Source organism: Trichomycterus rosablanca, chromosome 1, assembly GCF_030014385.1.
Source record: "Trichomycterus rosablanca isolate fTriRos1 chromosome 1, fTriRos1.hap1, whole genome shotgun sequence".
Lineage (NCBI taxonomy): Eukaryota > Metazoa > Chordata > Actinopteri > Siluriformes > Trichomycteridae > Trichomycterus > Trichomycterus rosablanca.
The window spans coordinates 65,082,341-65,097,012 of record NC_085988.1 but is presented as its reverse complement, the minus strand read 5'-3'; the positions used below and the strand labels follow the sequence as shown (position 1 = coordinate 65,097,012).

The window sequence follows — 14,672 nt, the reverse complement described above, 5'->3', positions numbered from 1 at the left end:
CAAAGCATAAGAAAGTCAGGAGGAGTAGCACCTCAACACATCCTCAATAAACATTCACTTACTTCTCTACACAACACACGGTCTTATATTCACACTGGCAAAACAAACTGCATGGGGTCACCTACTCAGAGACCATCAGATACAATTGCAATTTACAGCATATTTATAAACAATATATAAGACAAAACCACCTCCTTGTTTCTACACTCACAGTCCATCTTATTAGCTCCACTTACCATATAGAAGCACTTTGAAGTTCTACAATTACTGACTGTAGTCCATCTATTTCTCTACATACTTTTTTAGCCTGCTTTCCCCCTGTTCTTCAATGGTCAGGACCCCCACAGTACCACCACAGAACAGGTATCATTTAGATGGTGGATCATTCTCAGCACTGCAGTGACACTGACACAGCAGCACAGCTGGAGTTTTTAAATACTGTGTCCACTCACTGTCCACTCTATTAGACATTCCTACTAAGTTGGTCCACCTTGTAGATGTAAAGTCAGAGACGATCGCTCATCTATTGCTGCTGTTTGAGTTGGTCATCTTCTAAACCTTCATCAGCGGTCACAGAACGCTGCCTACGGGGCACTGTTGGCTGGATATATTTTTGGTTGGTGGACTATTCTCAGTCCAGCAGTGACAGTGAGGTGTTTAAAAACTCTGTCAGCATTGCTGTGTCTGATCCACTCATACCAGCACAACACACACTAACACACCACCACCATGTCAGTGTCACTGCAGTGCTGAGAATGACCCACCATCCAAATAATACCTGCTCTGTAGTGGAGGAACAGCATGAAAGGGGACTAACAAAGCATGCAGCAAAACAGATGGACTACAGTCAGTAATTGTAGAACTACAAAGTGCTTGTATATGGAATGGCTGATCGGTGTATGGCCATAAATGGCCAATAAATAAGATGCCACCACATTACATATTTTAGAAGCTGGCATTACAATTAACATAGCACTTTTAGAGCAACTTGCATTAACTGCTATGGCCATACTTATGGCATATGACAGTAAGCATATGCTTTTTTTACATTCCTATATCAGTGTTATGATGGATGGTTCAAATTGTTACCATTAGATACAATTGTTAGCATATTTATAGACAATATATGGCCATAAATTGCCAATAAATAAGATGCCACCACATTACATATTTATTTACATTCTTATATCAGTGTAATGATGGATGGTTTAAATAAACTGTTACCAACAGTCAATGCAGCAAATATGTTGCAAAAAGATGCACAATATTAGTGACTATCTTTGATTCCCACATAAATTTAGACCACCTTTGAGTAGTGTATATATGTGAAATATACAAACCTAATTCTAAAACAGCTGGGACTGTAGGTAACATGCAAAATAAGATTTAGAAGGTATTAAAAATAGCACAAAATAGAAACATTTAACGTTTCACCTCATTAACTTGTTAGGTACTATTGATTGTAAATGTCTTTACGAATGTCAGCATTTATTACCTGAGTTTACACTGTGGACAATGAAAGCAAAACCTAAATATGAAGGACAAGAAAAGTATTTCCTTTTAATGTAGACAGTATGGATGAGGAGATGACCTGGGTCAGTGACCCAAGGGCAAAATATAGACTGTATTTAAAAGCTGAGAAATATAAAGGTATAATGACTAAAGTATAACAGTTTTTGAGGACAGTCTTGTTAGAAGGGCCTCAAAATTTTTCTAACAGTAAATGAGTCATGCCAATGCCCTGTTATTAGCCACTAATGCTACAGGCCATCATAGTGCACAGATTCTGTAACAGCTGGACCCACATAGCCTAGGGGTCTGACTATTCACAGGGTAAATTCATACATACACACATACATGCACATACACAAATGCACTCTCTCACACACACACACACACACATACACCGACCAGGCTTAACATGCCTTTGGGCAATGTTCTGCTGGGAAACCTTGGGTCCTGCCATCCATGTAGATGTTATTTTGACACATACCACCTACCTAAGCATTGTTACAAACCATGTACACCCTTTCATGGAAACGGTATTCACAGATGGCTGTGGCCTCTTTCAGGAGGATAATTCGCCCTGCCACAAAGCAAAAAAGGTCCAGGAATGGTTTGAGGTGCACAGCAATAAGTTTGAGGTGTTGACTTGGCCTCCAAAATCCCCAGATCTCAATCCAATCGAGCATCTGTGGGATGTGCCGGACAAACAAGTCCGATCCATGGAGGCCCCACCTCGCAACTTACAGGGGGGGTTAAAGGATCTGCTGCTAACATCTTGGTGCCAGATACCACAGCACACCTTCAGGGGTCTAGTGGAGTCCATGCCTCAATGGGTCAGGGCTGTTTTGGCAACAAAAGAGGGACCAACACAATATTAAGATTCAGGTCATAATGTTATGCCTGATCGGTGTACATACAGGTTGTTAGTAAGAATGACATGTATGTATAAAAGAAAGCAATTCAAACTGTTTGAATTCAGCCTACATAATGTACAAATAATTATACTTCATAATTATAGTTATATAATAGTGAAAGTAAAATATGTAATCACTGTACAGCATTTTAATAAGCTTTAACAGAAGAAAAGATCTGGGCTAACAACATTAGGTGTTCTAGTTTATGAGATGATATTGAAGGTGTAGGTTCTAGAGATGCCCTTTTAAAAACAGGCTGACAAAAGGTGCCCTTTTAAAAACTGACGCTTTTATCAAAACGTCGGTTTTATCAGTTTTGGCACTGCTCCTACTTTTCTCAGTAAAAAGCAAGTGTAAAAGTGCAAGGCATGCTGTAATATTTCTAAATTCACTCATGTGTTATTTTGATAAGAAAAGCAGCTACAAAATGTTAATGGATGGACATCACTGAGATAACCACGGATCTCATAATCAACTGCCTGGATTTTCCCCAGTGTTACTGTGACAATATTCTTATATACACCGATCAGCCATAACATTAAAACCACCTCCTTGCTTCTACACTTACTGTCCATTTTATCAGCTCCACTTACCATATAGGAGCACTTTGTAGTTCTACAATTACTGACTGTAGTCCATCTGTTTCTCTGCATGCTTTGTTAGCCTGCTCTTACCCTGTCCTTCAATGGTCAGGACCCCCACAGGACCACCACAGAGCAGGTATTATTTAGGTGATGGATGATTCTCAGCACTGCAGTGACATTGACATGGTGGTGGTGTGTTAGTGTGTGTTGTGCTGGTATGATTGGATAAGACACAGAAGCGCTTCTGGAGTTCTTAAACCCCTCACTGTCACTGCTGGACTGAGAATAGTCCACCAACCAAAAATATCCAGCCAGCAGCGCCCCGTGGGCAGCATCCTGTGACCACTGATGAAGGTCTACAAGATGACCAACTCAAACAGCTGCAATAGATGAGCAATTGTCTCTGACTTTACATCTACAAGGTGGACCAACTAGATAGGAGTGTCTAATAGAGTGGACAGTGAGTGGACACGGTATTTAAAAACTCCAGCAGCGCTGCTGTGTCTGATCCACTCATACCAGCACAACACACACTAACACACCACCACCATGTCAGTGTCACTGCAGTGCTGAGAATGATCCACCACCCAAATAATACCTGCTTTGTGGTGGTCCTGTGGGGGTCCTGACCATTGAAGAACAGGGTGAAAGGAAGCTAACAAAGCATTCAGAGAAACAGATGGACTACAGTCAGGACTACAATATACAGTCAGTAATTGTAGAACTACAAAGTGCTTCTATATGGTAAATGGAGCTGATAAAATGAACAGTGAGTCTGGAAACAAGAAGGTGGTTTTAATGTTATGGCTGATCGGTGTATAGTCAGGTAAGACAAATATTATATTTGACGCAAAAATGTACCAAAAATTCATACCAACACTAAAACCTCATCCCAACTGAAAAGCATGGTGGAGGGATCCTTATGGGTTGAGGCTGCCTTTCTGCTTTATTTTAACAAGACAGTGGCACAATAATGACCTAACATCTGAAACTTTAGTTGTGAAAGCATTAAGACAATAAACTAAAACATATAATAATAAACAAAATGACCTAGTTAGTTTCTAGACCAGATTCTTTGCAACATGGAGGTACAACCTGCACTTAAATACAATAGGACTTTTACTGGCCACTGGTTGGACAGGTTTTCAGCCACAATTGCAACCCAGCATTTATTGAAGACCATCTCCCCTGTGCCTTTACCCGACATGCAGGCCCATATCATCAACAACTGTGGAAATTAACATGTTTTCTTTAGGCAGTTATCTTCATAAATTTCATTGGACAGACACCAAACAAAAGTTCCAGCATCATCACCTTGCCCAATGCAGATTCGCGATTCATCACTGAAGATCACTTTTATCCAGTCACCCACAGTCCACGATTGCTTTTCTTTAGCCTACTTTAACCTTGTTCTTTTCTTTTTAGGTGTTAATGATGGCTTTTGTTTGGCTTTTCTGTATGTAAATCCCATTTCTTTTAGGTGATTTCTTACAGTTCAGTCACAGACATTGACTCCACTTTCCGGCCACTTGTTTCTCATTTGTTTTGTTGTGCATTTTCTGTTTTCAAGACATATTGCTTTAAGTTTTCTATCTTGATGCTTTGATGTCTTACTTGGTCTACCAGTATGCTTCCCTTTTACAACCTTCCCATTTTGTTTGTACTTGGTCCAGATTTTAAACACAGCTTACTGGGAACAACCAACATCTTTTGCGACATTCCACAATGATTTATCTTCTTGAAGGAGTTTTATAATCCTCTCATTTGTTTCAACTGACATATCTTGTGTTGGAACCATGATTCATGACAATCTGCTTTGTGCAACAGCTCTCCGAGGTGTAAGCACTCTTTTTAAACTGAAGAATAATTAGCAAATCTAATCTGCTGCAGATGTTTTGTTTTTAAACTGCAAATTACAGAGTGATTCCATAATTTTTTCCTCAGATTTGAGTGATTCCATATTTTTTTCCTCTACTTGATCTAAAAAAAGCAATTGTGACTGACCACAACTATTATATTTGTTTCTTTTTTTTATTGTTTCTTAATGCCAGAAGGTTGACATTTTGAAAAATGATAGTTTTGTGGCATGTCTGTGATTTATTTTTTTTCTACAAAATTAAACAATTGACAGAACATCTTCCAAGAGTGGTGATTCCATAATTTTTGCCAGGGGTTGTATGTGATAGTAGCACTGACATGAAGGGACATATCTGAATTTAAGAGAGACATTTGCTACAGGGTTATTTCAGCACAACAATGATAGGCCTCATTCTGCATGTGATACAGCAACACGGCTTTATAGACGCAGAGTGTGTGTGCTTGACTGGCCTTCCTGCAGTCCAGATCTGTCTACTACTTAGAATGTATGGTGCATCATGAAAAGGAGAATAGGACAATAGTGACCACAGACTGTTCAGCAGACTTGTATCAAACAAGAATGGGAAAAATTCCACTTGCAAAACTGCAGCAATAAATAACCTCAATGATTAAACAACTAAAAAGCGTAATTAATAGGGAAGGAGATGTAAACATAACTCTGTCCCATTTTTCTTAAATGTGTTGTAGGCAACAAATTCTACATTCTGTACATTTACAAAATACAATTAAGTCTCAGAAATGAGGTTTGTAATTACAACTTGTATGAGAATAAGAACAGATTTTATGCAGGTATAGTTTAAATCCAGGTCATTCTTATATAATAAAATATAAAAAAAAAACGCATAAGCCTTGTTCTCAGTAAAATTACTAAGATTTCTTAGTTTTCTGAGTAATATGTATGGGTTTTTATAACTGTATGATGAAATGTAAAAACTTCTAAGCCTTGTCACTTTGACCACAACTATTTACAGGCTGGTGTAGTCCTATTATAGTCCTAACAGTTCTATAAATCCCCCATCATAACTCAAATACAGGTAAAATTCCCCATCATAACTGAAATACAGGTCATGAGTGAGAATGTAGTGTTGTACCATTTCTGAGCATGGAGTTAAATCCTCCATAATAACACAAATACAGGAAACAGAACTTCTTAAAGTGACTTGATGATTTATAGTGTATAAATTTTTCATTCATTCATTCATTCGGCGGCACGGTGGCTAAGTGGGTAGCACTGTCACCACACAGCGAGAAGGTCCTGAGTTCGATCCCAGGGCGGGGCGGTCCAGGTCCTTTTTGTGCAGTTTGCATGTTCTCCCCGTGTCTGCGTGGGTTTTCTCCGGGCACTCCGGTTTCCTCCCACAGTCCTGCCAATAGGCTAATTGGAGACACTGAATTGTCCCATAGTTACCTAGCCGCTGGGATGCACTGACCAGTGCATTGTAGTGCCGGTCCCAAGCCCGGATAAATAGGGAGGGTTGTGTCAGGAAGGGCATCCAGCGTAAAAACTGTGCCAAATCTCGCCGGCGACCCCTAATGGGAAGAAGCCGGAAATGCCGACCCCAAAAAACGGGACAAAGGCTGAGGAACAAGAAGCAGATTCATTCATTCATTCATTCATTCATTTAACATTAATCAAGCATTTCTTTTTATTTGATTTTTTCTTTTTTTCTTAAATTCATTTTTTGCAATTTGAACTACTGTTGTATGAAAGGTGCTATATAAGTAAGAATAAATAATGATAATAATAATTATTATTATTATTAAAAAAATTTATATTAACTTAACAATTACCCACATATTTCTATAGGGTAGAAATTTAAGTTACATAAATTCGAAATCAAATACCCAAAGCAATAAAGTGTGTAAAAAGTCAAAAGGTCTGAAAACTTTCTAAATTCATTTAAAAAAAAAAAACAATTACAATTAAGAAAATTAGCAAAAGAACAAATCAAATAATTAGACTTTTTTTTTTACCTTCTCCTTTAAAGAAAATGAGAGAAAATGAGTCCAGCAGACCTTTCCACTGACACCTACTTTCCAAATGAAATTTGCCAGGATTGGTCACATCCCAATGCCACTGGCCATAGCTGTGACAGCAGGGCAAACTGAGGTGGGAGCACTGAGTGCCAAATTTAACACAATCCTGAGGTAAAGCATTTCTCCACACCCATACCCCGACTTGTACCAATAAACAAATTAAACTGTATGGCCAAAAATATGTGAAACCCTGCCCATGTGCTTTTTTGTGCACATGACATCCCATTCCAAAAAAAACTGACAATAATATGAAGTTTTCACCCTATTGGTGGCTATAAAAGCCTCTGCTTCCCTGGGAAGGCTTTCCTGAAAATTTAGAAGTGTGACTCTGGAAATTAGTCTTCCAGTTCATCCCACTAGTGATCAGTAGGGTTGAGGTCTTTGTATAGGTAATCAGAGTTTCTTTGCACAAAACTCATCAAACCATGTCTTTACAGAAAGTGCAGCACAGTCATGATAAAACAAGTGTTGCCACAGAGTTAAAAGCATATGATTTATTCTGTATCACTGATATTACACATGTTTCCAACAGTAGGTGTGGTTAAAACACCTGATCTCAATAATAAATCTCAATAATAAACAAATGTCTCTTCTGGCCATGTAGTGTACCTTCTGTGCCAATCTTTAAAACAGTGCATTTGTGTAACAAACTAATTATAATAATACCAATATAATGCCATTAATACTGTTTCAGTGTTAGGGTCTTCTGTGCACACAGCAGTAAAAGCTACACGCTAGTACACCATATATATTGTTCATGCATTTTCTCCCTTTTTCTCCCGACTTTAGCGCGTCCAATTGCCCGATTGTATCATGCTTCCTCTCCAATGATGCCGATCCCCGCTCTGATTGAAGAGAACGAAGCAAACATACACATGTGCAGCAGCTGACTGCCTCTTTTCACTCGCACTAGGCGAGTACATATGCGGATCAGCTTTGTGTACAGAGAGCCACACCCTGATCAACGCATTCTTCCTCGACTTTGTGCAGCCGCCATCAATCAGCCAGCAGAGATCGTAATTGCATGAGCCATGAGAGAGTCCCTATCTGGCATTTCATCTGGCTAAACAGCAAGCCAATCGTTGTTCATATAGCCGCCCAGCCCAGCCAGATGGCAGAGCTGAGTTTCGAACCAATGTGTTTAAGATGTCAGCTCTGGTGTGCTAGTGTGTTTTACCACTGTGCCACCTAAGCGGCTGTGATCCAGTTAGTCTTAGTTGTAATATTAAATTAGTTGAATATGCAATTTTTTGCACAGAAGACCCTTACACTAAAACAGTAAAATTTTTTGAAAGACACAACTATAGATAAAATGATGATGTTTTAAGTGCTTCTGCTAACTCAGCCATTTAATGAAGCACATGTCTGTAAAGAGGCATACTGTTTAAAATAGTCAAAACTTAAATGGATGGAATAGTTTGACGTAGTTCCAACATGAAGCGATACCAACCCAAAGGGATTCCTAAAATAGCATGTCAACAATTACCCATTTTTGTTAGTAAATAAAATTATTTACATATGAAACATCACTGAGTCCATTTAATTGCTACTTTCAATTTTGTGATAGCAGTCATTAATGGACCACTTATCTTCTTGTTTAAAAATAAAACAACAAGGTGCAGCATTTCATGTGACCATTACAGTGGACCTTTGACTTACGAATTTAACTGGTTCCGAAGGGCTGTTCTTAAGTGAAAATGTTCGTTAGTTCAACCTATTTTTCCCACAGGAATAAAGTAAACAGAATTAATCCCTGCCAGACCTCCCAAACCACCCCCTTACCTTACCTTTCTAATGTCTTAAATGGTCTTTCTTGTTATAAATACAACTATATTTTCCCTTAAATCTTAAATTATAGAATAGGCATTACTGTAATAAACAATAATAAACAACAATACACAGTAGTACTGTACATAAAACACGTACGTGTGCTGTACTTTATAAAATGTATCTACCAGAAACAACAATAACTCTCATATTTCTCTATTATTTCCTTCTTTATTTCCACAGTGTTGTATTTTGTAGGTGTAATTGCACGGAAGAAAGAAAACTTTACTGAGCCAAATTCCTTCTTCTCTCTCACTCACTGTCCCCTCTGCCTGATACACAGTGACATCTACTGGCAGGAGTAATTATACAACACAACAAATGTAATAGATTTGTTCATTTTGCACATTGTTTGGGGACATTTTAATATTGAATTTTACAAAGTATAAAGAAAACATCGGAAAAACACCGTCCGCTGTCCGAACGTTCGCTCACTGTGTATATATATATATATATAGAGAGAGAGAGAGAGAGAGAGACGGTTGGAGTGAACTTGTTCGTGACGTCACGTGTTTCGCAAATTTCTGTTCGTAATCCGAAATTTGTTCGTATGTTAAGTTGAAAAAGATTGTTCATAACCCGAAATGTTCGTATGGTAAACCATTCGTAACTCAAGGGTCTACTGTACAGTTATAACAGTGTTTATTGTTAACCTATTACCTGTTATAATAAAAGTAATAAATAAACAAAATAATTACATTTAATTACTTATTATATACCTGTGATGTACATTATAAACAAGACTATCAGCGATATACGTAAAATATATAAAATGACCCGTTTGTTTGGCTTTTTTGTAAAGTCTTTTAATGCAATGGGAATAGCAAGAGATCTGTCAGAAGTGATTAGATTTAAATAAAAAACCTTCATTAGCGTTCCTATGAAAGAAAACAGGTTGGGTGCAGGCTTGGGAAAGTTTAGAAGGAACCTTGTCATGTTTAGAGGGCCTGTTCTCTGGCTTTTTCAGATGTCGAAACAACCAGAAACTTTCAAGGATGTGGAGAGGGGGAGAACAACTCAAACAAAACAAATAAAAGGAAAGAAAGGAAATAAGGAGTAGAGGGGGAAATAAGCACAAGCGCCATGGCAACACATAGAAAGAGGAAGAAAGGAGTTACCCATAAGTAGACGCCGTTTCACCCGCTTGTCCACATCAGCTACTGACGTGGTATTGAACTCAGAGCTCTCAATTGCAGCCTCATCTTTCTCTAAAACACAAGTGACAGAGGACAAACAGGGAGCAGTAGGTTAATTAGAAGCCCAATGTCCATTGCCCCGCACAGACAGCCCTGCCATAGACCAGCCAGCCTCGGGTTCCTGGCTTACAGGCCTCTGAGGAGCAGGCCTGACTGATCCCATGTCAGTTCGTCCCAAAGCAACAGGACAGACAGATGGGTAACAGGCAGGCCTGCTTACAGTTGCCGCAGCTCGGCCACCCAGGCTTACACTGCCTGATCCTCTTGGCGTTTGAGCACAAACCAAAGCCAAGAAGCAAAAAGCTGAGAAAAAGCGCCAATAAACCCTGTTAGAGTGTTAATGAAATTAATGAATGTATAAATAGTCAAGATAAAGGTCAAATCAAACTCTCCCAAGAAAAAGAGATCAGCCTTGAGAATTATTGTGAAAATGATAGGCAGGGACACAGGAGGTTTATAAATTAAATTGAGATGAGAAAATAAATTAAATTAGGGGCTTTAGGGGAAGTAGAGGGAATGTTGACATTGACATTTGATGCTGCCGTTGCAGTCTTCCATATCAAACAGCCACTCAATTACCGCAGTGACAGAGAGAGGAGAAGTAGAGAAGAAAGTAAGAAAGAACAGTGTGGAATGATACACGTCGAGGACAAGACAAAGACAATAAGAGTAACATAAAAGGAAAGTCAAATTATGACTGGAAATTGACCTTACTTGAAAAACAGTGAAGGATTCATAATAAGTAAAGAAGTTGAGAAAGATGACATGGTAACAAGACAGAGAAGTGCCGCCTCATGGTGAGGAACCTGTGGTGGCAGTGAGGCGGAAGTGGCATGCAGACAGAGGAGGTCAATTAAGTCTGGGGGCAGCGCTGGTTGCCTGTTTGTCTATGGAACACTTCACAACTGGCTTTGACAATCAAGTCAATGCAGGAAATTAGGTTCTGAGTGAAAGAAACAAGGCTATAGCCAGGCTTGTGAGTTACTATGGATTGTTAGTTAATGAGCATGCAGATACACCAGTATATGACTGGTGTTACAGATGGAAAGACTACAGTTATGGGCTGTTTTAAATTAGCCAATAGCACAAAAAAGGTGTGAGAATTGCTTCAAATGATCTGTGTGAAAAGATTATGTACTATTAAACCAGCTGTCTTGCGCTAATTATTCAGGTAAACTTAACATACACTTCTATAGACATAAATGACATGGCAATATTGGCATTCCAGTCATTTCTACAGTTTTTTCTTGCTAATTAAAATTTTAAGTTTTTAGTTTAGTTAAACACTTAGGCTTTTTAGTTTTAATATTACTTCCTAGGACATATTTTTGGTTTTGGCGTGTAGCCTTTCTCTCCATATCTACTTATATAGGATCTCCTGGATGCCATGTGATTCCAGTGCTGAGATTAGTTGAATGGTGATTATGTCACTAAAATGAAAGCACTAAATAGACTGTTGCCAGAAATAAATGGCAGCTGACCATCACATCTGTACCCCTTATCTGAAAACTCACATTATACTACATCTAATATAAATAGCTTTATTAAAATTTTAAGAACAGTTTGCATTTGTTTGGAACACCATGTATAGGTGTATATCTGTATTTGTGTATTTTGTTTATTGGTTTTGGCACTTTCTGTTGTGTCATATCTCATTTTAAAATTGTAATCCTTAAAAAATAAATTAGCAAAAAATAGTTTGTTCAGGTCTTATAAATACCTAAATCCCATGATAAATGTGAAAAATATGTGGACATCAGTCCTACTTATTGAGTTCAGGTGTTTTAACTACAACCATAACTAACAGCTGTATAGACTTAATTATACTAATTAAATACTATGCCTTCAGCTTTGTATCTATGATAGTGATAAAGGTATGGTTTGACAAGTTTGGTGTGGAGGAAATTCAGTTGGCTGCAAAGAATTGAATTGGAATGCTAAATGTAAGCCAAGCATACTTGTCCAACATCAGTGCCCACTGTTTTGATTGACATACTCCAAAATCTTGTGGACAGCCTTCCTAATGAATTGGAAGCTGTCATCTTCACAAAGGGGTTGAAGGGTTTTGAAATAGAATGTCCAACAAGGTGATGGTCAGGTGTCCACATATTTTGTCCATATAATGCACAACTGCATTTAATCTTTTAACTTTAACAGTATATGACAGGTTATGGCATTAAAACTGCAATTAACAGCATCCTCACTAATAAATTATAACAATCCCAAATCAGAAAAAGTTGGGACAGTATGGCAAATAAAAACACAGTATTTCTTATGTTTACTATGACTTTTATTTTATTGCAGACAGTATAAATTTGACTTGACTTGATAAATGTTTCATGTTTTGCCTGGTCAACTTAATTTCATTTGTTAATGCACATCTATTCCTGCATTTCAGGAATGGCAACATTACAAAGTGGTAAATGCTTTACTGTCTCAACTTTTTTTGGAATGTGTTGCAGGTCTGAAATGCAGGAATTGATGTATATTAACAAATGAAGTTGACAAGAAAAAACATGAAATATCTTGGGCTCATACTGTCTGCAATAAAATAAAAGTTTAACAATGTTTTTTTTTTTTTTTGCATTTTCCATGCTGTCCCAACCTTTTTCTGATTTTGGGTTGTAATTGTTCTTGTTTTCTGTTGATTTACTGAGAGACTGACTGGAAGGAAAAGGGCACACATAGGTTCTGAGGTTGTAAAAAAGAAACTGGGACTCATTTGTCACTAGCCCCTGTAAGAAACATAGTCAAACAGGGGTTGAAGGGCACAAAAAACAAAGGACAAATAATAATAAATCTACTACCACTAAATAAACCAAATAACAGATGCACTACTGTAGCAAGCTTAGGGGTTATTATTAAATTTGATATCAACAGATAAGGGAGAATAAATAAAAAAAGAATAAAAAATATTCAGACACGTATTCATGCAGGCAATGATCATTTGTGTTATTAGTAAGAGGAGGAAAGATGCAGGCATACAGTCTGAGGTAATAAAGGAAGTAGTGAGGGAAGTACTGAGGTACAGAGATGGAGGGAGAGGTGGAAGACATGCAGTTGGCATGACAGGCCTATAAGAAGAAGGGTTGATGGAGTAGATGTAATTTTTTTATTTATTAGTGACATTATCTGAATGCATAAAATGCAGAGATCGAGGATCAGGACTCGCCATTGTCTAGCTGCTTTAAGAGAGGGCGGGCAGAGGTTGATTGGCTACTTTTCTAATTATTAAAGGGGCACTACCCTGATGCAGGCTGCAATTGAGGTATCTACTCTTATCTTAATCATGTCTCCTAGTTCAAGTCGTATTACGCTTGCAGACAAGACAGGCAATCAGTTACTTTCACCAGAGAGGCAGGAGGAAGAGGTAGAACAAGGAGCCTGTGAGAAACACTACTAGCAGTGGGGATCAAGCAGAGCTACACAGAGGGAGAGACTGGACCCACATAGCACATCTATTCACATAGACCACAACAACGGTCTGGAGAGACATAGAGGTAGAGAAAGGGACAGAAAGAAGTGAAAAAGAAATGGGGGGGGGGGGTCAGTCTCTAAACTCCTCTTCTGGTTTCTGTGGCTGTTTGCTTCATTCCACGAATGCTGCAAAAGAAGACTGCAATGAGTAGTACAGCAGGCAGTAGGACAGGGGAAGATGTACAACTACTGGCCACAGGGCCAGACAGATGCTTATTCCAGTGTAGGGTAATCAGCAGGAATGACAACACACGTATATTTATTTATTGTATTTGGGAGAGTCTGTAAGGCACTTATATACAGTGTGTATGAGAGCATTTGAATTTGAATAATGTCTTATGAATAGATATAGGGAACGCAAATATTTACACTTTTTTATTTCCTGTGCAGCAAAAATATAAAAAAGAATTCATTAACAGCAGTTCTAAACCAGAATTTGTTCTCCTGTTGCTGTGAGAGGCAGACAGAAGGATTTACAAAACACATTCTTCAAGCCACTGGTAGCATTGCATACAAATTCTTAACATGTGCATAACCATTCATTGATTCAAAAAACTAAACAAAACAAAGCATGAACTAAAAGGGTTCCATCATACAAACTATAATACAACCTAGTACGGTTGGTGCTTATGCACCTAGGTTTCTGGGTTCATAAAAATTTCCTCCAGGTTTTTCCTGTATAAAAAAGCATCCTAAAGCAGTGGGCATACAAGACTGAAAAAATAAATGTAAATAAATGATTTTCTTATAGTAGCATATACGAGGGATCTTCAAAAAGTTCCCGCACTTTTACATTTTGGTTGGAAACGGTGAGGGTGGGAGGAGTAGTAATTGGTCATGTCTGAGAAACTGAAAGAGAACTTATAGTCCAGATTATTTTATATTAGCTTATAGTCCAGCGCCATCTGATTTCCACCTTTCTGGAGCGTTTAAAGAAGCTTTAAGGGGAAGAAATTGTGATGTGATGGTGATGTGAAAGCAGCGTTGCATCAGTGTAATTTGTTTTTTAAATTCTTAATAAATAGAGTTTAAAAAGTGCGGAAACTTACAAAATTTTGTTTTGTGTAGTTGTCTTCTAGGTTACCTTTGGCCCTGCAAATTTGTAAACCTTGGAGATATGAGCCAATAGCAGACACAAAAGTGATCACATTGGATACTTACCGCACTCTTTGTACTGCTATATACATAAAGACAAGGTCACCCAAGGTCATCTGCCTTTGCCCTAAACATCATGACGAGCATAGCACTGATGG

The 14,672-nt window shown here is 38.2% G+C and overlaps 1 protein-coding gene across 2 annotated transcripts in view; it reads right to left on the bottom strand.

Moving 5' to 3' along the window:
* scube1 (signal peptide, CUB domain, EGF-like 1) overlaps positions 1 to 14,672 on the bottom strand; it is a 129,364-nt gene that overhangs the window by 31,094 nt on the left and 83,598 nt on the right. The window contains exon 7 of one of the 2 annotated variants that reach the window (XM_063005349.1): positions 9,865 to 9,954. The exons of the other annotated variant lie outside the window; for it this stretch is intronic. Coding sequence (XP_062861419.1) covers positions 9,865 to 9,954 — 90 coding nt within the window. The remainder of the gene's footprint in view (positions 1 to 9,864; positions 9,955 to 14,672) is intronic. 2 annotated transcript variants of the gene reach the window in all.